Source organism: Fringilla coelebs, assembly GCF_963513975.1.
Source record: "Fringilla coelebs genome assembly, chromosome: 1".
NCBI lineage: Eukaryota > Metazoa > Chordata > Aves > Passeriformes > Fringillidae > Fringilla > Fringilla coelebs.
In genome coordinates this window covers 72,086,367-72,114,091 of record NC_140028.1, presented here as the reverse complement: position 1 = coordinate 72,114,091, position 27,725 = coordinate 72,086,367, and the positions used below count along the sequence as shown (strand labels likewise).

Here is a 27,725-nt window from a genome sequence, read left to right as displayed (position 1 = left end):
TAATTATATGCTATTTTGTAAATAGTATTATTTTCTTGTTAGGATGCTATGACTAAAAAAATTGCTTACAACAATTCAAAACTTAATTGTTACTATCTGTGCTTCAAAGGAGCATAGATAGTAAAATTACCCACTTTTACTCTCTTTCACCCGGCTCATCTATGAAACTCTGCAAGTGTGATACTTTTTAATTCAAAGGGATTTAAAATAATCTCAAATATCCACAAAATAGCATTTTACTCATACTCATGTCCTAGTGAGTATAAATGAAATTACTTTAAATGATAAATGAGATTATTACTTTAAGTATCCCACAAAATCCAGCATTGTGAAGGTTAAATGAAAGGCATGCAAGGGCAAAAAAGGTTGTCAAAGTGCAAAACAACTTTTTCTTCTCTTGAACAGCTTCTCCTTGTTACTGTTTAAGCACTGCGGGCCAGGTGTTAGTTAAGTAGCAGCACTGCTACTGTTTTCAGTATCCCCCACTTTGCTTGTGTTTATGGATTTGAGGTCAGTCTTCTGTATCACCTAGGTAGTAAGTGACTGCAAAGTGCCTAGGATGCCATCCATGACTGAAGACAGTAGAAGTGATTTAGTTTCTGAAAGGCAATAACAAGTCTAGCAGATATTATTGACCAAGGCTGTTGAGATAGCTGGCCATAGCCTGCCTCAACATCTAACTACTGAATAAAAAGCAGTGGCAGCAGCAGAAAACACGCAGCTTTAGAGTGACAGAAGCCAAGGAAGGAAGCAAAACTAAGAGACAGCAACAGTAAGACAAAGTACATATAAACTTTTAATGAATTAACCTTACAAAAGACAATAGCTTCAAAACATTTGACACGTTTGTACAAAACTATTCCAGCATTGTTAATTCTCTCTTCAGAAAGAATGCCAGCAAACCACCCAACGTGTCCCTGGCTATGAGATGCAACTGGTGATCACATCCAAATCATGTGTGGACAGAGTAAACTTATTTACAATACTGTATACTTTAATACCAGATTAGTGGATGCTATTGGGGAGCGACTGTATTTTCCAGAAAACACCATGCATCAGAAAATAGTATGCACCCCTAGCTTTATTGCCTTTTTTCCCCGCATTTGTCACTAACACTTCTCTTTAGTCCTTTCAGGATGCATTACCTCCTTTTGATTCCTATTCCTTCTTTTCTTGTCTTTGAATAACAGTGCAAGTAGCAGTACAATCGTCCAGTCCTATAGCGTACATCACAACTGTCCTTCAACATAGAAATATCAAGGTGCAAAATGATGGCTCATGGGACTATTCTGCAGCCATATTAAAATAAGTGCCACATACCAGAAAATAGCACGCATGTTAAGGGCCAAAATGTAGTTAAAAAGTGCGTGATACTTTCCTGAAAATATGGTATTGATGACACATACAAGCATCTTCAAGATGCCACATTCCCTTGTGAAAGGGATCTTGTCATTTCTGTATGTACAAAGTATGTCTTCAATTCTCCTTTTCCTTTTACATTTATTATTCCTCTGCAGGTGCTCATGTACCCCAGTGTTTGCAGGACGTTGTTTGTCTCCTCTGTAACCTGCAACAATACAGTAATATAGCCAGAGTTGATAACCAAGCAGAGCAGAACCTTCTTCCAGAGTGTGAAGATAACATAATTTCTCTTCATTTTTAAGGGGTTTGCTGTAATGCTCATAAGGCCTTTAAGGGTCTCAGGTGAGGTTTGAACACCTAAGCATTCAAGCAGTCTGTTGCTGGATGCCCATTCTAATCACTTACATCAAAAATCAAATTTGGTGAAACCACATCTATACCCAGGGTTGCCAACAGAGAGCTTGTAGATAGACGGAACTAGGGAGAATACTCTTCCTCACATAGCACTCTCCTCATCTTCAGAAGCTTATTTTCACTTGAGTAGACCCAAGCTTCCCCATCATTTTGCAGCTACTATGGCCATGTAAATGAAGTGATGGTAAGGTAATGGTTAGCATCACCTTTCAGAGCTGCTGTTGCCAGTTTCTCACATAAGTGTTTGTGAACCAAACTTTAAGCCATTCTGCCATTTTAGGTAAAAGCCTACTAGCACAAAATCAAGGCTTACCTGTATTTTATCTAAGACACCAGTGCTGTCCATCCTGCTGGCCACATTTACTGTATTGCCCCATATATCATATTGTGGTTTTTGAGCTCCAATTACTCCAGCTATTACGGGTCCATGGTTTATACCTGGAAAGCATCAGAACTTAACGTTAGCAATGAAGAGAAAGGCAACAAAGCTGGTGAAGGCCCTGTAGCACAAGTCCTGTGAGGAGCCTGTGAGGTAGCTGGGGTCATTTAGCCTTGAGAAAAGGAGGCTCAGGCAAACCTTATTCTTCCTTACAGCTATCTGAAAAGAGGCTGTAGGTAGGTGGGGGTTGGTCTCTTCTCCCAGGCAACCAATGACAGTATAGGATGACAGTTTCAAGCTGTGCCAGGGGAGATTTAGGTGATCATTAGGAGGAATTGCTTCACATATAAGTGTGACTAGACATTGGAATGGGCTGCCCAGGAAGGTGGTGGAGTTATTGTCCCCAGAGGCGTAAAAGAAAAGACCGGATATGGCATTTGGTGTCATGGTCTAGTTGACAGTGGGATGTTCAGTCATAGGTCAGACTTGACAATCTCAGAGGTCTTCTCAAACTTTACTGATTCTGTGATTCTGTTAAGATCCACCAAACAAGGACACACAGTGCATCTGGCATATAGCAAGTCAATGAACACAGCATTTGGCCCTCACTGAATAGTGAGTACGGCAACAAACAGTCATTCATCATGGTTTTATCAACCATTTAAGGCAGGAAATTGTTATAAAAATGTCAAAAGCCAGTTCATCTAATTTTAGTTTTACAGCTCCCTCCCATCCTGAGTAACTTGCTATTTTCAACCACTGGCATCCTAATAATAACCTACTGCTGCCTTTATTATGTAGCATGGAACCACACTGTGGGTGAGCAGCAGCTTCTGAGAAAACATATACAAGAATTTCTTTTAATTTCTACTTGTAGTGAAAAGGGTCTCTCCTCTGCAATAGTTGATGGCCCAATCAAGTTACTTTTATAGTATTCTTTCCTTCTTAAATGTAGAATAAACTAAAGCGAATGAGCTTTAGTTTATTCTACATTTAGAATGAAAGGATTTGAAGCCTTGTTCTGAAGACTGGATTGACCATAGAATTGTCCTTAAGATCTGCAATATAAATATATGTATTCAAATAATTTCATTAAGCACAGAGTAGAACAATATGATAGAACAGTATAGTCCCTTGTTAGACTCTGGGCATTTTTTATCTTGCAGTCAGTTTGTACCCTGTATTATGTCTGTAAAGGGAATGAGTTTTACTTTGCTAGTAGGGAAAAAACCAGGAGGTAAATCCAAAGTACTATTGGTAACCAGTATCAAATGCACTATAATTGTAACTGTACGTACTGATGAGCAGGAAAGCCAAGTTAGGCCTCAGTGAGAAATAAACCCTGAACAAGTAAGTTATTTGGATTAATAAAATTTTCTCAATGGATCATAACTGATTTCTGTTAGCTCCTTGACAGAAACCATCATTAGGGATATATCCACGCAGTCAAATGAAAATGGGATTTTAGGATGGAGAGGGATCTCAGAGCCAGCTCATCTCGTATGTAACATGGCAGCGCAGGCTAGCAACACTATCAGCCCACTTGGAAATCCTGGAAAATGTGACTGTAGAAGTTGAATTTGGAAAAGATGCCAACACTACAAGATAACAAATGGAACCTGATCTATGTTACTGTACAAGCTGGCTTGTGCGGATAAATAAGAAACCCAGCATGGTTCTGTAAACCAGGCCCTGGGTTAATAGACAGGGATCTTCACCCAGCACATTCCATCCTGGGCTGCTGACATCTCACTGGTCAGGAGTAGGCTGTGGGAGGATCAGACCAATGAGCTGTCTAGACCCAGGAGTCTTGAACTCCCTATATAGGAAGGCTCACAACAATACAAGAGGCTGTTTGTCACACGGAGCTTGGAGGTGTCTGGGTTGTCCCTGTCTCCAACCACCAACCCCACGGAACACATGAATTAGTAAACATAACAGATATATATTTCTCTAAGTGCTTGGGGTTCCATGCACAAAGGGACTTGGGCCTTGCAACACTGCCTTAACTGAGCCATGGATGGGTTTTTCTACTTCATGACATACAACCTGTAGAAAACACTAGAGAACTAACACTGGAATCCACAATCTGCTGGGTAGCCCAGTCTGGTTAGCAGGGAATATTGAAGAGATGTGTGTGCCCATGGTCCAGAAACTGGGGCAGTGCAGTAGGACTTTCCTACAAAATGCAATGGGCAGGAAGGGAGTTTTATTTTTTACCTCCTTCCTGAACCACTGCTGTTGATCGCTTGAGAAATACCTCAGGGGCTCAAGAGCCACCTTCAGATCCCTCCTCTTTTGAGGAAACTTCTACCAGTATATCTTAGGGATGTGTTCTGGCCACCCAAGCATTGTGGGGTATGCTGCTCTATGTTATTCCTGTTGGTGTTCCATCTTTTTTGCATGACGCACATGAATGTTTTTGGGGCATGGCTAGAAGAGTAGTACTCTCAGTACAGGTGAATGCTCTAACAGAGGGTGATATTATCTATCTCTTTCTCTCATATCCAAAGCAATATTTGATCATTCTATGAAATACAACACTGTTCAGCAGGAATGACTAGAGAATACCTCCTTCTGAAGTATCCTACAGCCTGGGCTCATCACCTAGCCTCACCCAAAACCAGAAACAAATTAAGTCACCTACAGCACAGACAGATTTTCCAACTATGAAGTTATATGGAAAATAACACACCAGACTCTCTTCTGAAAGAAAGCAATACCTGTGCAAAACTTGTGCAAAAGCGTATCTGAGCTTGTCTCATAAATCAAGCACCTCAACTTGCAGAAGGGGAGGAATGCCTAAAATGTCATCTAGATGCTCCCCTCCCTTATCTGAAAAGATCAGAGCAGTGTGTACCTCCTAAGTCACACTAGCATTTCAGGCACTCACAGAAGATTATGAAAGATGAGACCTCTAATGAGTTGCAAAAATTTCAGACTTAGATGCTGGGCAAGGGAGGCTTTTACAAAGGGCAGTTTGGGTACAAATCCTTGCAGTGGGGACTACGTTAGACGTAGTTGTTAAAATGTTTCTGTGGCTATAATTAGTATGGATATCAGAGGCTTTCATCATCAGATGTTGGGAAATGTAGAAGAAGTGATGTGAAAATGAAGATCTCAGTGATCTACGATGCATTAGGGTGGCACAAATACCACTCTGGGGCCTGTGTTACTTTTTAGAGTTAAAACATTTTTTCATTTCATGAAGCAAAGGAGTCTGAGTTCTCTGTAATCTTGGGAAAGACTAATTAAAATCCAAAGTAAGCGTTTTGTTTTGCTTCATGGTCCCCACTTGAAAGGACCCAGTACTGCTGTAAGTAGTTTGCAGATGTAGCCCCTGCACCCAACAGCTCTCTGTACTGAAGCTGCTGGTATGTGCAATGTCAGCTATGGCCAGAACCACCAAGTTCTGTAACCCTCTGAGAAGGAAGCATACTTATGATTTGCTTTGTCATTTTTAGCTCTAGCAAGGAACACAAAACGTACTGGCACAGCAGTGCCCTAAGAGGCTCGTTTCAAGTCAGAAGACAGCAAGTTTTGCCAGTGGGTGGCGCTGTGAAATAGACTTGAGAGGAGAAGCCGAAAAGCAAGCAGTACAGCAAGAAAAAGACAAGACAGGAGAATAACTGTTGGAAATCAAATACTTCTGACACATTTACAGAATTTATCGGTTTTCAATATTTGTTTACTGTTTTCATTTCACACTTTCCACGTTACATATTGCATTGTGAAACTGCTGTGTACTGCTATCAGGAAAAAAACATTTTGGAACATATGGTCCTTGACCAGCTCTGAATTTATTTATCATTCTTTCTACTGCTTACTGCAGCTGTCTGTTTCTTTTTAAAAATACCAGGATGCACAAGAAGTAGCAATTAGAAACTGAAACATAACAGATACCTCTTTCCAAGATAAATAACTAGTCATCTTTGCTCTTACCTGAATAACAAAGGCAAATACTCTCCCTTGTCTAACAGTTCAAAGGGAAGAGTGCATTTTTGTGCGCTTGTTTGAATTAAGTACATAAAAAATATTACAAACTCCAGCCTCACTGACCCCTTATAGCTCTTGTCCTCTGAAAAACCATTTATATAGTTTTGCAAAGCCCAGCCTAGAATTTTCTTGTGTACTTGGTATTTGTAAATTTCAAAAAATGTATGGCTTATAACCTCTACAATAATTTTTAGAGAGTTGCCATAAAACCATTCAGAGCCACATGAAGACATTTTTTCAACCATTCTTTAAATAGGAATACTGCCCTTTTCCAAGTCTAGCCATGAAACACTGTAGGGGGTGATGGGCAATACCATGTAGGCTGCTTTTAAACAGGGTGAAGATGGTAATGTTTACTATCATGGCCCTTTTGGTCAGTTCTACTCCTACTTTAATCAGCTGGTACTTCGCACTGAATCCTCCCCCTTGTCCATGATGCTCTCCTAAGAAGGCTGTGATACTCACCTACTCGTAACTTGAAGTCATTGAATGAATGCTTGTTTATGACATCCAGTTTTGCCACCAAGGCAAATGCAAACTCCACCATGGTTCCTATGTGCATATACTGTCGTTCAGGTTCCTGAATTCAAAAGACAAACAAACAGTGTAAAATCGTTCTTGTGAGCCTTGGTTGCTGTGAGAAGACAACCAAAATACGCTGAACACTTGAAGACACTTAAGCCCTTAGGGATGTCCTCTGCAGGCAGATGCAGAGAAGTAATGTAGAAGGTGGTACCCTGTCCAGCATCAGTTAGATCAAACAATGGCCGAGAGGATGCATTTCACTTGTGTACAACGAGGCAATCTAGAGGTGATAGATCCAAACCATGCCTAATCCAACATTTTGACTGTCAAGTGACTGATTAGCTGCTGTCTAATCCTCCAGGCACTTAATATCTATGTGTGCCTAGAATTTGTTAATTAATTTTCTTTAAGTGTCTGCTTCTATTGTATTCCCTTTCATAACAAATAATGCTTGTGGACAGCCCTACAGAGATTCTTTCCTCTCACTGTTGCACAGCTCAGCACCCTTATAAAATGCTGAAGATCCAGTGAAATTCACAATTTTAAGAATTCTTCCACTGATCTCATCTTGCAGATAAGCAAGTACATCTGGGAACATTTAACAGACCTGAAAATGACTAAAACGCAAGAGGAAGAGGGCAACCCCACTCTGCACTTTTACTTACAGAGCTTATACTACTTATCAAGGCTGTAGATTTAATCTCTCCTCATACATAACAAAGTAACCTTATTTTAAGTGTTGTTTTGAGTCCTTTCAGGCCGAGGAGAAAATTTATTTTGGTGTCCCACTGCCCAAGGTAGGATCCTGACAAGTGGATGATTTCATAAGACACAGAGTCATTGATCTCTATGAGAAATTACTGAATCTTCCCTATTTCTTGAGATAAAGGGACAAAAGAGATGGACAGATGACAACTTCAGAGATGATTCATGGAGTGCGTGCATCAGCCTAGGGTGGGACAGCAGTGGTGCTTGCTGGAGCAGCTGTTTAGACAAATGAAGCCTGTTTCCTTTGGAGTTCACTCCTAGCTAAAACAGATGGTTTCCTGTTCAGCTGATATATTCAGAGCCCTTCCTTAGGCACTTAGTCTTCCTTGGATGCTTGTTTTAACTGGGGGTGGTTCCCAGCAGTATGTCTAGCAGTCAGTCACTGCCTCACTAGATACTGCAGGATCTGTGCATCTTTGGGAATCGGCTGCTGAGTTCTGGTGGGTTTCTTTTGAGAATATGAACTAAATCACCAAAGGAATGCTAAACTGTGGATCTCCTGATTGTGGAAATAATTCAAATGATAAATTTCTTCCTCTGCACACTCTAGTTTTAGTTGTGATTGAGAGCTCTCTATGTCTTCACATCTTCGGTCTGCAGTTCTGCATTTTCTTCATCTCCTTTACCTCCCTGCATTAAATGTCAGAGCTAATTTAAAACAACTCTTTGTCCTCAGAATCCTTAGGGTCTATAGTTCATGTAGTAATTGCTTGTGTTTAGAAGGAACATGAGTTTGGCAAGAGCACATTAATCCTTAGCAGAGATTGTGTTGATTCTTAATTGCTATCTCTCTGTCGCTAACCTATAGTACTCTAAAGATCATGGCAGAGGCAAGGTTTTTGAATATGAACCAGCTTCCCTGATCTGGATTTCCACTGACTGCAGTTCCTAATCCTACCATATTAAGGAAACTAGAAACAAAGGAACATATTCTCAATACTGAGTCTGAGGGTTCTAAAAGTGTATAGTTAGTAAGGCAAATCATTCCTCACAGCTCACAATGGAAAACTTTAATTCTTGCAATCTTTTGTATGCTCTGTAAATCCAGTCCTGATGCAACACACAGGAATGAAATGCTCTACTGTATTCAGAGTAGAAGGCCTGTTTTAGCAAATACAGAGGTGGCATTTTCAAACTGCAATGTGAAGAAAAATTCACAGAGTATATACTAAAGTATATACTTGTCCAGTAAAATACAATCTATGCTAATAAGAAAAAACTAGGCCACATTATTATACATAACCTGCAGCTTAATGAACAAAATTTTAGCCTTCATTTGAATATGCTTTTTATTAAGCAGAAACATGTTTTCCTGTACCTGACACTGTTCTTGGTTGGGTGTAGCACTGAGTCCTGTTGCTGCCATGTAAGTGCTTCCAATGGTCTTTATCTTTTCAACTCCACTGAACTTTGGCTTTGACAATAACTGTAAAACAAGGACAGTCATTCATTATTCAGATCAGCAGCCCTGTTAGTCTAACACCAATCAGAGAATCAAGTCTTAGAACAGTTTCTGTATGGACTTCAAATGGTTTCACAAATATATACAGGATGAGGGACTTAAGGATGGATAAAAAAATAGTTACAGAACTCCAAGGAAAAGGAATTTGTCTACTAAAATAACTTTTTACTATAAAAGAATGAAATTTATAGTAGTGAGAATAAATTCCGTCTTATTTTACATACAATTTTTAAAAGTCACTAGACTTCGCACTCCTGTGATATGGGAACTGGATCACCATGCCAGCCAACAGTTAAGCTTTGGGCAGCTTTCTGAAAGTAAGCATCCATTCCATGCCAGTGGAGTACTCCATGCCAACAGGATTTTAGTACATATATCCCAGTTTGTTTTGAACACTGGACACCCAGTGCTCTCCAAATGTGTTTGCTGCTAAAATACCCTCTATAGCTGCAGATCCACAAATCCAGACTCTGCTCTCTGAGTCATGACACGATTTTAATACTTTTTACTGGTATCTTCATCACTAATAACTTCCCTATAGAGAGATACTGTTCTCAGTGAGGCCTTTATAGATGTCTTTTCCCAATCCATCTGTAGTCATACTCTCTACTTGCTTGTGACTTCAGAGAATGGAACATTGCAACTTTTATAATCCTTTGATTTGCTTGTGTATCAAATCATCAGTGCAGGTCAGGTATAACACAAAGGTTATACCTGACTTTAGGTTATACCTGACTTTAGACATTCATATTCAGAACCTATGGTTAATCCATGGCATGTAATGTAACTGTCAAGAGCTGCAGCTAATGGGAAAAAAAAAAAAAAAACAAACTCATATGATTTTCATTATAGGAAATCAAAAGCAATTGAATATGATGTGAGATCAATATCTGATTTATCCCACATAAATCTATTTTTCCTTTAATAGTCCCTGTAAGTATTTTCTGACAGCTCTTCCACTCTCCCCTTCTAGTATGTTTTCTGACTGTTGCATATCGTGAGTTAGTAAGATTGAAACCATGTATCAATCACTGTTGTTGGTACATACATCATCAAAGTCCGCAATGATCTCATTTAGCAGCCTGAGACATTCCAACCCTTCCTTATTTACATCAGATTCTGTGTAAAATTCCTTGAAGTCCGGAACAGAGGCAAACATGACACAGACGCAGTCATATGACTGGTGATACAGATCCTGTCCAAAAGAAAACAATGGAAGAAAAAAAAATTATCACACCCAGCAGTAAATAACTTTCCTTATTAACATGCAGTATCCAGGATCTAAAAACAGAGGTGCTGTAGTAGTTGGAATGCCTTAAGATGGAGGTTGGATTTTTTTTGCATTTAGCTGCATTTATTAATTTAAAATAATGCATAAACCTGTTCATAAAAGAGACTTAACATATAAAGCTGAAAATACTGTAATGATTTTGTTTTCTTCCTGAACATTAACTTTGTGAAAACAAAATGTGCACTAATTCATTAGATAGGGCCCATCTCTGAGACTTTTTATGAAGAGAATTTAGTCTGGCTTGCATGGCTGAAAATGTATTTTGCAAAACAATATCCAATTTATTATTAGTTTGTTATTGTACTAACTAAAAAACTGAACCAAAATCGCAAACTCAATGTACTACAAACGCATAATGCAAAACGACCCTGATTGATAGTTCCTAACCTAAAATGACAATATGCCTAAGAGGACAAAATAATTATCCTTTCTTTTGCATATCAAGGAGCTAGCTGGGCCAAAAAGAAAGAATTCAACTGAACTGAAACTTACTTATAACAGAGTCTGAACTGCCTTCTATGACCACTGAAATGAGAGCATCTCTACTCCACAGAAAGATTCTGGTGCTAAAAATGACCACCTCCCACTACCCCCTTCACATTCCTCTCCACTGCCCTTGAACATTAGGCTATCTCTTCTTTCAGGACAAATTCATATCCTCACAAAATGATAGAAATAAAGAAAGTTTATTAAACTTACACATAAAAAAGAAATAACATCTGTACACAAAGGTAGACATAGCAATAAATCAGGCTGCTATCTACTTTAATGTAAAACTACCTTCAAGTAACAAGGGATTTCAATACTCACATGAAAAGGATTTATTCTGTGAGTTCAAGAAGCATAAGATATTATTTCCCTTTTTACTTAGCAAAGCTTGGGTTTTGCAATTTTGACAGTCAGTGTGTCCTTTTGGAAGAATGTGGTGTGTCTGTACACAGATGTGCACAGACATAATGGATCTTTACTGCTGATGTGTAACTGAAAAATAACAGAACTATGGGAAAACTGCTGACTGCTTCATCCCATCACAGGTGTGAGGGAATTTTCTGAGCAAACATGAAAATAACGATGGACAGGAAGGAACACGTGCAGCTGGAGGAGATAAATTTTTTATTACTAGATTTTTGTGCCTCCTGTATTTTCTAGGGATTTTATACCCACAGCATTGCTGAAGCTCCATCACAACTGTATGCTGTAGGGATGGAATACATTGATTCACAACTCCAGCTGTTATTCTCTTGTTGCACCATGATTAAATCCAGATTTTTGAGACTCTGCTGCGGGAAGCCCACGGGTCAAGCCAGTAAGGAAATCTGGTCTGACTATGAGTATGTGGTGTGTGGGGAGTCAAGTAGGGCACCTGTTGGCTCGCTGGAGCTGCCCACTGTGAAGGGAATCTGGTCCTTTCTCAGGTGGTGCAGGAGCAACTGCCAGAGTGGCTTCTGGATGGGCAGTGGGGTATTTCCTGAACAAGGTATAGAGGCTACATTCCGTGGTTAACTCAGATTTACTTCTATTTTCTCAGGTCATCTTCCCTGTAACTTCATTTTAATTATAGCGACCCAATTATCCTTCTTCCTATCTAATACTGGGGCAATATCCTTCCCCACTAATGCTCAATAACATAGCACCATCATGGAAACAACAACAAGTGGCACTATTTATAACCAGATAATTAGTAATTGTGACTATCACAATAAATTTTAGGGAATTTTAAGGAGTCATCCCCATCTTGTTTATTTTGATCATAATAATAAAGGATGTTATAATCGAGTGCCTTAATTTTCCTGAGAGTTCTTCTCTTGAGACAGTACTCTCCAAAATGTGTAGCCAGAAAATTAAGTGCCATACTATTCTAGGAAGGAACAGCTTCTCTTATTTTAACAAAAATAAAATCATCCTGTCTTTTGGATTCAATCCTTTTCTTTTTCCTCTTTAATACCATCTGAAATTCTGCAAGTATGTTCCTTTTACTGTCCCCTCATCTTCACTGCCTGAAGATCTTCCTGGGATAGAGAAGGCAAACCAGTCCAGTTCTATCCCTTGGAAGGGTATGGTGGTCAGCTTCTCTGGGGCAGAATTTTTGCTGTAAGATACTAGCTCCATTCTGTAGCTAATAAAGCATAACTTCTCCTGCTCAGTGATGGGCTTGCCAGTTATCTTGCAGCACAAAAGCTCCCAAGCACATTTTACTAATAGGGAATCTGAAGGATAAAAGCATTAAGGAGAAAGCTGCAAAAGCCAGGTGCAGATATATTAAAGCCTGGCCCTGTTTCCTGCTTTTCATTTTAGATTTGAGCCTGTCTTTCAGTTGGAAAACAATGTGTCTTGAATCCAGCATGCAGACTACAAGCAGAACGCAGCTCAGGAGGTTCTGGTAAGACAAACAAACCTTTATTATTTGCTCTGAAGGAATTTTGCTTTTGCTGTATTAGGATGAGTCAATATATATATATATCTTGTTATAAAAAGACCTTTGTTGGTCATTTGAAACTACAGTCCAACTGCTCCCAGTTGTCATTCATCCACTCACTTTTTCCCTTTTCATTTCTCCTGCCTGCTTTTCAGCAGCACTTTGTGTTCCCTTTTCTCCATATACAGCTGCATGCATAAAATACTAAGGGAAGTAGTATTTGGAAATAGAATATTCATCCATTTTCTTAATCTCAGAATCTGTTTTAAACAGAAAAGAACAAACATAAAACTATACTAACTTGAATGTTTGCAGCTAAGGAAAATGTGGACAAATTTCAATGTAATATCTGTTGACTTAGGTATCCACACAGAGAAAACAAAGGCCTAATCTGCCCTAACATCTGTATCTACAACAGAACCTTGCTGATATTGAAACAATCTAAAGACATGGCAGATACTCATATTCCTGAATACTTCCAGAGATTTGAAAGGGCCTTCCATTGAAAACTGCTGAAAGAAACAAAACAAGGAACAACTTGAGTTTGGTTTTTTGGTTTTTTTTTTCAAGGAATGTCATTAAAAGCATGTCAAATCATTTTTACTTCACCTGACATGATGAGTTGGGGAGCTCAGCACTTTACAATTTCCATGCTTCATAAATTAAGTAAAATCTTGAGGGGTGACAAGATAAATCTGGTAGCTGATACAAAGGTAAGCAGATGGTGTTGCTCTGCTGGGAAGCTGAGGTGGAGTATCACATAATCAAGAAAGCAATCTCCTGATGGTTTGCTGTGTTTAATGCTTTAACTGAGAACTGGAGCTGAGTCAACTTGGCTTCCAGCCAAAATTTTCACTGCATTCAAAGGAACCCCACAGCAATTTTTGTTAGCTACCAAGTGAATATTTGCAGGGAATACTAAAGTATTGAAATGCAGTCCTGATTAGTACTGCTTAATGCAAACCACAGTGAAAAGGAAGATGATGTCCTTTTCGGCTCAGGAGATCAAATATGAATCCCTAAATCTGCCCTCTGCCCTCTTTTGTCTTCTTTGAAACAATATTTGGCAGGCATAAGTAATTAAAAATCTTACTTTTAAGATCTCTATAGCTGTTACTTTCTCTAAATAGATTTGTATATATATATATATATATTTTTTTTTTTGCTTTATTATTACTGTAAAGGACTATTAGGAGCAAATCTAATTTCCAGAAAAGTAAAGATGGATCTTTTGGGTGACTTTTTTGGTGCTTGGATTAGGTCCATTAAGCAGTGAATAAACAGGTAATTCAGTGTTCAGAACATCTTTCCAGAATTAATATAGCCTCTATTTCAGGGAAAAGGTTAATTTTCACTCCAATAAACAAGCTGTCCAGTGAACAGAAGAAAATTCAGAACCCGGCTGCAACTCCACTCTGATCATGGAGGAAAAAGTATCTGAATGCATATGATTTAAAATTAAACCCATGTTGATTCAGCCATTCTGTTCTTCCTCCTCCTCACCTATTTTTACCATCCTTCAATAGGCAAAGTGCATTGCCACTTAAGAAAATCTCACCTTTTTATTTCAGGGTTTTATAGTGCATTAATCAGTGCTGTAAAACAAACCTTACAGGAGAGAAAGGGGAAATGAAAGTGTCTGTAAATTTATATTTTCACTGTAAGGACCTACTGTTCAAAACAGCATTAAGTGGTATTTCCAGGATACACTGCTTTCTTACAGAGTAGAGGATATACAGAGACAGCTGACCTCATTCTTCAGGTTCCTTGCCAAGAAGTGTTCCGCTACGTGGGCTGGAAGCACATTCTCCAGAAGCACCCGATTGAGGTTCTCCATGGTTTCAATCTCCTCCCGCTCTTTTTTGAACTTGTTCTTCCACAGGAAGTCTAACCTACAGTAATATTCATTCTGTTACAAGAGGACACAGAAGTAAAGAAACAATAGGCATCTTGTCCTGCTGGAGTACAGGTTTAAGAGACAAAATAAGCACAGTACACAAACCCTACAATTATTTGACTACTCAAATATAATTCCAGATCCCACAGAAGTCACACCCCAAGCATACATTTTGTGACATACATTTTATCAAATCCAGCAAAAAGGCCCATGAGAAAAAAAAGTTGCAAGGTGCCTTAAACAATGGAAGATTTATTTAGCCACTGTTAAACTTGAGTAGAAATTCATTCCAGAAATCAAACACTGTAATGGAAACAATGTATAGTTTTGCAACTTAATATTATTTTGCAAGTGCAGAATTTCACTTGCAATAATGGGCATTTTAGGAAGACCCTAATTTTTACTAATTTGAACCTACACCATGCAACCAGCCTGGCAAAAAGAAATCAGCCTACTGATATATTATACATTCAGTATATCAAATCATCATCAGACTGTCAAAAATGGCCCAGTATGTTGGGCCAATTCAGTTGAGTTTTGGTTTTGTTAGTTGCTCTCTTTTTTGGTCGCTTGGTTGGTTGGTTTTACACTCCTATCTGTAGTATTTTATCCTGCCTTTTTGTCCCAGAGTTTTCAGAGTAGCTTTCCAGTAACCACAACAACAATACCTGGAACTACATGAAGATACACAACATCCTTGGAGTATCAGTATATTTTGAGATCAAATTTCAAGGTTGTGAAAAATTAATAAAACTGTACTTTTGTGGAGCTCTCTCCACTTCCTTTCAATATTGTCAAGGTGTTGTTGTGAATTCTATGGCATTATTTCCACAGTAAAGCCTCCTCCGGCCTATCTCATTTAACCTGATAAAAATCAAGAGCTATTTCAACGTAGTCTTAATGGTTTAACACTATCAGACTATGTTGTTAACCAGGAGAATATGATTATGGTGGCAATCTTACTATAGAAAAACTTAAAAGTGCTAGCTACAGGTATTAGCAGTTGGTAAGCATTGACATAAAAAATGAGAGTAGTCCTTCTGACTGGACAGTGGCTGTCACAGCTCAAAATGATTCACAGGTATTCTACTGAGATCACTGCCTAAGATAAGAGTAGAAAGTTGAAATTAGGTGATTAAAATGATTTGGCAAGCCTTTAAAAGGCAATGAAAGAAAAAAAAACTGATGAAGCAAAACTGTATCTGCCAAATACCTGCATGATGAAAAAACAGTAAGAAGAAAATGATTCCTCTGCTTAAATGCATAAAGAGAAATATACTCAGGTTTCCTTGGAATTGGTTGATAAGGGCCAGGTACTATTTAAATATTTAATTACAAAACTGAAAGGTTTCCTTGGAATTGGTTGATAAGGGCCAGGTACTATTTAAATATTTAATTACAAAACTGAAAGAGAACATCCATCACATGAAATCACTGTTAACATACTCCCTTTGTGCTGATACTGATACCACTAAGGACAGAATGCAGACCTCAAATGCACCGCAAAAGAAATATTCTGGCTATTCTGACTCAAAGGTGACATTCTTCTGAAAGTAAAAGGGGTCTTGACATCTTAGCATGGATCATGCTGCATCGCAGAAATCTGGACTTTGAGAGTCAAATAAGCAAACAAGCTGGATATTTTAAATAATTATATGTTACTAAAGGATATTTGGGATATATAAGCAAAATAAGAGTGGGCAGAGACTTAAATACTTGTACAGACAATCATAAAGGTACAGAGAACCTGAGAACAGATTTTTGCAGGAATTCAGAAATAAGATTTTATTGTTGCCCTGTCATTGTGCCTGTATTAAATTAAATGGCAATTATAAAGCTTGAGGTCATGAATAGGGATTTTTTTCAGAACCATCCACATAATGCAAAATACATGCAGTCACTTTTTTAGAAATGTTTTTTAATATATATGTTAGATATTTATACATCAAAGAACTTGGATTAGTATAAATATAAATACACATAGTAAATTCAAATGCCATAAATGGTATTCATGCAGAAAAAATCTAGTAAAACCCTGGGATGTCAAAATTCTTAGCATAAATTGACAAAAGTAACATGGATGCCTGCTGAAATTAAGTATCCATAGATTGTACCAACTTTATAGTGAAAAAGAAAAGGTGATAGCTAAGTGAAGTTTTCAAAAATATGTTTCTTCTTTAAAAGCTAGTATTAAAAAGATAATTTATTTACTACCTTATTCTTTACTGAATTAAATTTAGGCTGCTCCAAAAAAGGGCAAAGAGAATTCAGAGATCAGCAAAGAAAAATCAGAATGTATTCTACAATTTGCTTTGAAATTAGAAAAGTCATCATATCATATTTCAAAAAGCGAAGAGCACTAGCTTATTAACTTATTTTGAATTGTGGTAGTGGTGGTTTTTGTGTTGGCTTGTTTGCATGATATGAAACTTATCCTGATCAGTCAAGACAAACAGAGTGTTAGAGAACTGACAAAGGGTAGGGATATAAGGCAAGTCTTTGGAAAAAAAGCTGGAAAAAGAGAGCAAGGTACTTTGTAAAAAAACCCCAGTAAATGCTAAGGAAAAGAGCTATTTAGATATACGGGCTAATGCTGATACAACTGGATGAGTTTACATACTTTCTGTAAACATCTACTACAAAGAACTAAACGGTCATGTGACTTGCAGTGAAATTTGAAATAAGTTTTCATTGAATTCTTTCAGAACGGGCTCTTGAAGAGACTACTTCATTCAAAAAGACAAGAATTCCCTCACAAAATAAAAGCTTTCTAAAAACAGAACAGAGACAACAAAGAAACAGTTTTTACAGCTCTGGGAAGCTGCCACAAGCACCTCAGCAGTAAAACTACTAAAGAAATTCAGTGTGGATAACTACAATATAATCAATCATGGAAGACTATACAGCTGACCTACAGAGGAACGGGACACATAATATTTTAGGGACTGTTGAGAAAGGAATTCACAGGCTATGAGAATACTGGATTCAAAGCAGATCATAAGAGAGATTTAGTGTTCAACCGTGTTTAAAAGTGAGCACGCTCCTTACACAGTGAAGCCCACACCAGTCTGGATTCTCCTGGGAAGGGTGGAAGAATCCCCATTCTCAACACATTGTCTGCCTGTTGCCAGCCCATTATCAAGTAACTCTGTATGCAGGGTGAAATGAGTCACTTCATCACAGTGTCAGGAAATGGTTGTCACCTATGCTGGCAGGGCCATCAAAAAAAAAAAAAACACTTCTGCTTTTTCCACCTCGCTTTTTTCTGTTCATCTCCATTCTTCTGGCACAAGCATTGCTGTGGCCACACTATAAATCTTGAAAATAGATCTGCCTCAAAACCAACCACTTCTGCAGGATTAATTTTTAATCCTGACCATTTCCCTATTTTGATCCACTCTGCGTCTACACAGTGAGCTGGGCCAGTATGAATGAGGAGACGGATAAGAATAAGCAGCTGAGAGAAGGTCTGCTTCTTCCAGAGGGGATGCTAGCATCATAAACCATGTAATGATATACTAACTCTTCCTCTCTTCATCCCCACTGAACCAGAGGCACTGATCCCCTGCCTCTGCTTTTGATTCAGGAGAGGCATCTCTATGACCAGTGGTGAGCATATTCACAGAGCTAGGCTGGCAGGAAAACATCCACCTTTTGTTTGGATGAATGTTTTGGTTACTCCTCCTGGGGACAGAGAAGCATCAATGGCAGCTGAAGGGAAGTAGAAAGGCCATCCTTTTCATCAGTGCTATTATCTTTAGCATTTTTAAAACAATCAGATATAAAAAAGAGAAGTACATATTATCTGCAAAAAAATGTAATAACTTACAGAGAAATTACTTGCATGTTACCCTCTGTGGAAGAAGGGTAAGGAAGAATTTGACTTTGTTGACACTGCCAAGATGGCTCAACAGCATCCTACAAGTGCCACTCAATAAAAGTAGAAAAGAGGAAGTTTAAAAACAGAAAAACAGACACCATCACATGAATTTTTATCAAACTGTGAAATTCATTATCAGTGCTGGGAACGCCAAGAAGACAAAATGGGTTAAAAGGGGATCAGACAGTGAAACAGAAAGTAGAACAGCCAATAGCTATTAAACATGGCCACAGAAACACTAACTGGCAGAAGGTGGGAAGTGTCTGTCCGTGAACAGGTCACTCTATGCAGATTGATTTCCTCCCCTATTCTTCTTCCAAGCATTTGCTACCAATCAATATCACCAACAGTAACTTTAAAAGGCAGGTCTTATGCCAGGTATGTATTAAAATTAGTCCATAACATTTTCCATTTTAGACTTTGCTTGAAAGCATTTGAAAATGCAGAAGCTTTTTTCTCCTTCTTTAAGGGAGAATAAGTTAGAAAAATCAAAGGCAGAAGACTGAAAAGTTACAAATAAGTGCTATCACGACAAGGATCCTGCACCTAGAGCTCTGAAAATGAAGACTTTTTCCATTATACAATAATCTCTTAGTTGGTGTGACAGAGAACACACGTAGCTGCGCGCAGAACAAACTTCCTTGTTGATGTGACTGAACCCAGCAAGAAGTCTTCCCTTTCCCAGTGAAGATGATATTCCTTCTCTCCTTTAATCTTGGTTTTGCACCCTTTGCCTCCATCTGAAACTTGGGTTGACAGGGACTAAAGATTCTCCACTGATGGGATGAAGAACTTCTCCCTCTTTCTGAAGGGAAAGTAGCTGTGCTCCACTCTGTCACCACCATCAAATGAACAAACTCTAAGTGCTCTACTGACAAGGCAGATGAAGAATGCTATTTCTAAATCAAGAAGGACGTTCCCCACTACAATAAATACTGCAGAAACTGCCAGATAAGAATATTTTGTGTAGTAACCTGCAGGGCCTGCAAGGCAACTTAAATGACAGTCATTAGCTTTTGAGATGTTGTAATGTAAATGAATGATTTAGGGGATGTAAATGAATGATTTGGGATAAAGTCCTTCACAAGGCTGCAGTCTGTGAAGGCTCAGGCTGTCCATGAGATCTCACATGGATTGCCTCTTCTGTTTCAGAGCCCTGTTTTGTGCACTGCATGGTTCTGGCACAACGGGCTGGAATTGCATCTTTTAGCCACGAATCCTGTACGAGCCTGAGGATTTGGAGAAAGAACTGCCCTTGCATCTCCCCTCAGCTTAGCACAGGGTAAGACCATTGCCATCACATTTGTTCTGGAAAAGCACAACTGGGTCATAAAAAGAGCAGCTTCCTGTTGGGTCACAGTTTTATTGCAACCGTGGCCTCAGCATGTGGTACACTTCTGTGTGCACAATGTATTGTGTCTGTGTCTGCAGCAAATTGTAATAACTGTGAAGAAAATAGCTTGCAATTAAGCAGCCAGGGAGACAGCAGATGGATGCAGACAGATGGGAACAAGCCAGGAAGCTAGGAGCCAGTATTGGTCACAATGAGAAGCAATAGTCACAGCACACTATCAGCATAGTGTCAGTGATAGTTACTGCTGAGTTTTAAGGGTGCATTGGAAGGCAAGAAAGAATATAATGTTGTAGATGCTCCTGACACTCCTTTGCAAGGGTATGGAAAGAACAGGACAAAGGTGTTTCTTTGAGAAGGTGACAGGCTGCGTGTGGCAGCTGGCATTGCGTCCACTGGTGCAGGTGAAGAGAAGTGTGCATCTTACCTGTCTACCCAAAACCAGTAATGTGATGAAGAATATGAACAAGGAAATGGAGCCCATTGTCTTCAGGTCCTTCAGTATTCCTGGCCTATAAAATAAAAACATAAGTAAAGCAGGCTGCTCAAAAGTTAAACAAATATTACTTCAAGCACAAAAATAAGACCACAATTTATATGTACTACTTTTTGGTACATAAACTAAGAACATTTAAATATGATACAATATATTATTTTATAAAATATCATTATTTATATTATGTAGATTTAATTACCTCTACAATAGTCTTTGCAAATGTGCCTACATTTTGAAGTCCAATAATAAGATAAGGATTTAGGAAAATAATGTCCTTTTTTACATGCAAATGGAGAGCATTTTTGGCTTATTCTATACAAGTAGAATAAAAATAGATTTTTTAATGCAATAACACTATTTCCATTGTGGAGAGCTTGACCATATCCAATGAATATACAGAAAAAGAAACTAAAGCACCTATCTCCCAAGATACCTTTTCTCCTGAGGAGGCACAAACTAGATCTTGTAAAGAGTTTATTAAAAACTCTGCTTTGGCAAAAGTCACTAAAGGCAATGGAAAACAGTTCACACTAGAACTCTCCTATTGATGCCTCTGAAACAAGAACCTTAGTAAGAGATTTAGGAAGGAAAATACCAACAGCCGCAGAGCTTGGCTGACAAAATCAAGGCTGTCAGAAGCACAAGCTCAATCTATCCTGTCTCCTGGTTCTCCAAACCATCACACACATATTCTTTCCATTAATAAAATGGAAACAAAGACTTGGGTTTGTTCATTTAATCTTTAGATCTAAGTGCAAAGAAAACATACACTTTTTTTTTTCCCCCAAATTTTCAAATGAGATCCTTTTCCAAGATTGCTACAGCACAGGAAAAATGATATTGAAACTACAATCTGAATATCCAGATTTTCTGGAGTGGCATATGCCATACACTTGGCCTACACAGAAGAGAATCACCTCTTTGTTTTAAAAATGAGGTAGAAATTACAGCTGTCCAAAAATTATTTTACACAGCAATAACAAGAACTGGAGTCATAATTTTGGTCTTACATATTATCAGCTGTAACAAAGATTTCAGCAGTCTCACTAAAAACTTAAGATACAAATGCACAGGCACAGCAAAATAAAATTTAAAAATATCAATACTGTTGGTCTACTAATTTGTTCAATCACTAACACTTTTTTTGTAAGCATTTCAGACTATATATTAGTCTTGAGGAAGCTGATTTTCTTCAGCTTGTAGCAAATATGCCCTAAAAGCTTAATGATGTGCAGCCTGAGGCCTTAACAAACCTGGTGATGACTTCTTGTAGTGCCCTTTGTGACAACAATGCAAATTAATCCATACTCTATTTCCTATAGTGTGTGATTTAAATGCCTTGTCCAGACTCCTTTTATTCCAATTCTCTGTGGTGTGACATTAAATCAAATATTAGCTGCAGCATGACAATGATTTTACACTGTGACTCAGATTACACAGCCAAACACGTGTGTTCCATGACATAAGAGCTACCATGGGTAGTATTGAACTTCAGAAAGACTGGAGTTAGCCACCTACCTTCTAAGAGGTGCCATTGCATACATAAATTTGCTGTAGTCATCCAGCATGGGCCCATGAGTGTGCAGAAGGATAACATTGTAGCCCACCAATGCAATCAACATTATTACCATTTTCAACTCATAATTTATCCTCAGGAAAACAGAACAGGAAATGAGCCCTAATATGCAGCTGTATATAAAATACTGGCAAAGAGAAATCAAATGGAAAATATTTAGAATTTGGCTCTTGAGTAGGAAATCATGCATAATAAAATGCTCGGGCTACTTTAAAAAACAAATCATTGATTGACCACTGAAGTGTGCAATCCATCACAATCTGGGACACTATGGTTTATAGACAGCCAATAAAAATAAATTTATGCTCCTTAATTTTCACCCTTTGACACTTTTGATTTACTCATCTACATTTGTGGGATACCACTACTGGTGTTGAAATCTAATGTAGGAGTCTCTTGCCAGCAGACTGACATAAGATTTACTCCTGTTCCACTGTAAAATTTTCATTCATGCTTGAGTCCCAGGATTACCCTGCATGTCTTGCTAGCATTTGGGTCAAGGTAAAATGTCTAAAGGCCTGAAGCAGCAATTTCATTGCCTATATTTGCAGCTGTTATAAACTGATGCAGTACACAGTTATGAATCTCATAGATATGCAATTTTATAAACAGCTAGGATAGGAAAAATACAAAGCTATTAACAGGGCCTATGCATAATATAAATATAAAAAAATCTCTCAAATCCTGTGGAGTAATAACCGTATAAGAACACATTCAATTGCTAAAAAAAAAAAACCAAAAAAAACAAAGCCTTTTCTTTCCTATGTCATACATATCAACAAAAATATGTATAGTTGAAGTTAAATTCCTGGGAAAATATTTTCTTTTAATACTTCCTGGAAATTGATTACAGCATCAAAATTAATGCTAAAAGAGGAATCATCTCTAGAATCATTATCTTAGTCTTTAATATGCAACCCCTTTGCCAGAAATGCTTCCTGAAAATTACAGTACTGCACCTTGCAAGGAAGTTTCTTTTCTTAAACTACAATGCATTCTATTTCTAGCCAATCTATTTTCAGACTACTGTTGACTTGTTGATGGCAGCACTTTTGACAGAACCTGAATCACTGTATACTAATTTTGGAGGATCACTAAGAAGGATAATTTTCACAGCACCCATCAGACAGAATTTATCTGCCATCTCAATCTTTGCTGCTACTGTAATTTGCTCAAAGATCTTGTTGAAATAAGAAATAGATAGGAACTATTGTTCAGAATCACCAAAAAATAAAACTTCTCTGATAGCTGCATTTCAGAGGAGGTCACAGTCCAAATTCATGGTTACATAAAAATAGCAGCATCCTTTTTTTGAGTCAATAAGGCATTCTAATGTTGAAATCAGTTTTCCAAAAAAAACCAAGGAGAGGCAGTCTTGAACCCACAACTGAATACTGTTTGACAAAGACCCAGAAATTTTCAAGTGGAACAGTCTTTGACAGAGTTCCACATGAGTACATAGAATAGACTGAAAATTTCAGACCAGGGTGGATGAGTTAGATAAGAGCGGCACAGCCCCACATTCCAGAATGCAGACCCTGCATTGCAGTGCAGTGTTTCAGTGAGCAACAAGCAGATCTGCAGAGCCTGGCAATGCACAGAGCAGTGAAGCTGAGCAGGTGCAGGCCCCTGCTCTGCTCAGGGATCCCCCAGCCCAGAATAACCTCAGCCAGCTCGGCCAGCTCGTCACACCCCAGGAGCCTGCACGCAGCTCCCGCCTGGTACCAGCATGGTGCCACCTCTGCAGCCTTGGCTTTAACCAAGGGTGCAACAGCCAGCTCTCTTGGAGGCCCTTTTGTCTGACAGCTGAAGCAGTGAGTGTAAATGTTTCTTTTTAAGAAAGTAATCCAACAGCTCAAAAGAGGAAAATCCTGGATAACCTCTCCACAGACAGAATCTGCACCTCATGCTGTATGAATCAAGATTCTCAGCACCTAAAGGGGCATACGTCCATCTTTTCTCTTTTTCTTTCTTGTCCTAGCTAATAAAGGTATTTTAACCAGTACCTTACAGAATCTGAGTGTCTTTCCTACTGGGATCACAAGTCTGGTGTCTTGCACCAGGGTAGTACGCACTTGGGATCCAGCTCACTGCATTTGGTCTCTTCTCTTAAAATTTAAGACCTGCAGTTCTGTGGGTATAAAGATCTTTACTGAAGTAAGAAGGAATTCTACTCCCTTATGTCTATAGAGAAAAAATTACTTGAGGACAAAGTAATTTTATAAAACATTTCCTAGTCAAATAAAATATATTCCAAAACTGCATCTTTTAGATGCCAGTATTATAACTTCATGTGGAGGTGGCAGCACTGATACAGAACTGTATTTTGTCCCAGGAGCAGATATACACATCAACTTCTACTACACAGAAACTACAGAAGCATCATAGCAAAACTAACCCAAACTAAACACAAAAATGTCACTATAATTTACTGAGGAATCTTTACTAAGTCTTTTGAAAAAGTAAGCTAAACTAATCAAAGAAGTTATTTTGAGGGTAGAGAAGGAGGCAAATAAATTGCTATGCTTCAAAATGAACTTAAATCAATCGGGGCTAAAGTAATTCCCAAAGCTCTTATGTACTCATTTTAGATGACACAGTCAATAGATGTCAGGTTTACTATCATAAATCACATTAAGTTTATTGACATGAGCAAACCTTAAAACTAACACACAGATTCAAAATAACAAATTTTTAATTTAAGGAAACAAACATTTGTCAGCCTAAGTATTCAATATCTTACAGAGTGAAAAGAGAGAAATTTTAATCTCAGATTAAAGAAAAAAATTTTAAGTGGTAACTCGAAAGGAATTTAAAGCTTTTTCCAGCTAAAATATTTGCAGAGTCTGGGGATGAAAACAATTCTTATTTGAGAGATGTTTTTAAGTTTTAAAATCTTTAGCTAACTTTAATTTTTCATTTATTAATGCCAGAAGTGAAATTTTAGCATAATTTTTTTATGCCAATCTATCAAAGATAAATTTTCATAGATGAAAGAATTTATTTTAATACTTTAAAAGCTATAAATCATGAAATCAGCACACACCATTTTGGTAATGGTCTCATTATTTCACCATAGAGATGGAAGAAACTCTCATTTCCTCCTGCTGCCACCAGCTTATTCACCCTAACCCAGGTGACCTATTTGGACACAATATATGGCTTGACATTTTCAACTGCAGGTCTTTTGTAATCCTTTTAGGAATCACTGCTCTCTAGGACACAGGTCCCACTTTTTTGCAGCAATGTCCTTCCCCCTCCTCTTGCATGTGCCGTTGTGCTTTTGTTCACACTGAGACATCTTCTTCAGATCAGTTCAGGTCTCTTAAGCAGTCTATACAGTGCACACGAGAGTTTTCTTTCCACCCCTCAGACATCAGCTTTCCCAAAATATGCAATGACAGAAGTCTGACAATTTCACATTTGATGGAAACAGTGAATATTTTTAGGTCAGCCACCTGAAAATATTCCCACCATGGGAAACCTGCCTGCAGACTAATCTGGCTTTCAGTGCACAGTCTGTTTTGCAGATGCTGTGTGTTATCTTGATATCTTGTAATGTGTTAGCATGGGTGAATTAAGATTCCTTGTTATTATGCTGTTTCCTGCTTTTTTAACCTGACATTCATTAAAACCTCTATTTTCAGAAGTACTAATCTCATTTAACTTCCCACTTACTTCAAATGCAGTTGCAACTGACTAAAAAAAAAAAAAAATCAAGCTTTTTGCTTTTTCTGCAGTCTCAAAAATGGGTGGGTGTTTAACTTCAAGCATATCTGGTAACAGTAATTGTTGTAATTGTTGTAAACAAACAAAGAAATGTGAAATGAACTTACCGGTAGGAAAAAACAGTTATTTTGTATACACCACCGTGTCTGATTACTTGAATTAGGAAAACTTGCATTTGATGAATTAAAAACTGAGGGAAAAGCTATCACAGCGTTATCCAGGAAAAACTAGAAAAAAAAATCAACATATAATCCATTAGCATGACAGCTGTTTAAGGTCAAAATAGAGAACAGAAATGGGGAAGCAGAGAAAGCCTTACATGTAACCATTTAACTTTGGTATTTCACTATTTTTTGTATGTTAATTTGAAATAGGAAAAGGAAGATGACATAGCATGATTCCTGCATTCTCAATCAAAAACAACTGTGCTAACCTTCATCTGACACTTTCTACTTGAATAAAAGACAAAAGGCTCTTTGTTGTATTATTTTCATATATCAGAAGCTCAAACACCCAAGAGACAATAAAGAAATAAACTCAATATGAATAATTCCTGGATTTACCTCAACTGAATGTCCTATTTAAACAAAGGAAGAATTAAAGAAAGAATAAGAAGTCTTTACAAGTTGGTTTACACAGATACAATAACATCAAAATGCTGACATTAATATTGGGACTAATGTAATTGAAACAGAAAAGTGGATCCAGTTATCTCTTGGGGCATCAAATTCAGCAAGTAATCACACAGGAAACCAACATCACCCAGACCCCTTGATGCAGTGACCCAGTGCTTTCTTAACAATTTAGATTTTGGTGACTACATTTATTCCAGTAGTCTGAATCTCAACATTTAAACTGTTTCTGCATTTAATCACTATTCATAGCCAGTTTGCTTGTTTTTCTTCTTGTCATTATCTCATTCTTTAGTTTTCACATAGCTACTTCCTCTCCCTAGTATTTAAAGTCCTAATATTTAGTGTCATCTCAGGCTTCATTGTGCTAATCAATCTTGTTTCTTCCCTGAAAACAAGCTCTTCATTCCCCCAGTTAGTCTAGCAGTCACCCTCTGTACATATTTCTTTCCATTCAACCTTCTGGGTGACCAAAACTGCCAACACTTCCCAGATTTTATCAGCGAATCATGCAATAGCACTAATACAAATTCTGCAGAAAATATATTATCATACATCCTAGAGTCACAGAATTTTTAGGGTTGGAAGGGACCTCTGGAGACCATCCAGTCCAAACCCTGCTGTGGCACAGTCACCTAGATCAGGTTACACATGAACATGTCCAGGTGGGTTTTGAATTACTCCAGACAGGAAGAGTCCACAACCTCTCTGGGCAGCCTTTTCCACCCTCAATGTAAAGGAGTTCTTCTTCATGTTGAGGTGGAACTTGCTGTGTTTTAGTTTATGGCCATTGCTGCTTGTCCTGTTGCTGGACACCACTGAGAAGAGCCTGATACCAGCCTCTTGACACCTGCCTTTGAGGTATTTATATGTATTGAATAAATTGAATATAAAAACTGAATTTAGATATCTAGAACAATGCTCCTTTGCTCACAGCTACAAAACCTTATTAGCTCACTGTACCTCATGCAGCTGGGGCTCAGCCAGCTTAACACATTCTGTGCATTGATATCACCCCAGCTATTAACATCATGCTCAGCAAATGTGAGGTAGCCTTCCTTAACTGGGACTCACCTAGGTAAATGCAGTTCATACTTACCATGAGTTAAAGGCAGTCACATGGATGGTTATTGTGATTCAGCTGAGTTGACATTAAACCCACCTAATTAATTAAATTCCTGAACTCATTGCCTATCCATGTGATGAGCTTCCAAGATGTATCAGAATTTCTTGTCACTAATCTATCAGACCAACCATAATCTTGAGCTTTTTACTACTAAATTTCATCCTGGTTCTTTTTATTTTCACAAATCAATACCTGACTTTTTCCTTTCTAAAATCCCAAGCCTTGCTTCACAGACACTGACTATCACTTCAGTTGATTAGCAAATTTCATAATCCCTCTTACACACTAAATATGAAAATCCACATGTGCCACATGTGGTTGATCAGAGTAGAACTCAAGAGGTCAACTCCCTCTCACAGGCTGTTCCCTGCAGGTAGTCACTGAGTAACTCACCTTTAAGTTCTTCCTCCATTTCTGTCTTTAAC

General features: G+C 38.1%; 1 protein-coding gene across 1 annotated transcript in view; it reads right to left on the bottom strand.

The window, feature by feature from the left end:
• Positions 1-480: 480 nt before the first annotated feature.
• Positions 481-27,725, bottom strand: part of ADCY2 (adenylate cyclase 2) — a gene marked incomplete at its 5' end in the record, with an annotated part of 204,281 nt that continues 177,036 nt past the window's right edge. The window contains 9 exons of the mRNA XM_084212764.1: positions 481-1,567; positions 2,090-2,214; positions 6,617-6,731; positions 8,763-8,870; positions 9,955-10,101; positions 14,364-14,522; positions 20,169-20,253; positions 21,756-21,940; positions 25,650-25,769. Of these exons, the coding sequence (XP_084068890.1) occupies positions 1,415-1,567; positions 2,090-2,214; positions 6,617-6,731; positions 8,763-8,870; positions 9,955-10,101; positions 14,364-14,522; positions 20,169-20,253; positions 21,756-21,940; positions 25,650-25,769 (1,197 nt within the window). The 3' untranslated portion in view covers positions 481-1,414. The remainder of the gene's footprint in view (positions 1,568-2,089; positions 2,215-6,616; positions 6,732-8,762; positions 8,871-9,954; positions 10,102-14,363; positions 14,523-20,168; positions 20,254-21,755; positions 21,941-25,649; positions 25,770-27,725) is intronic.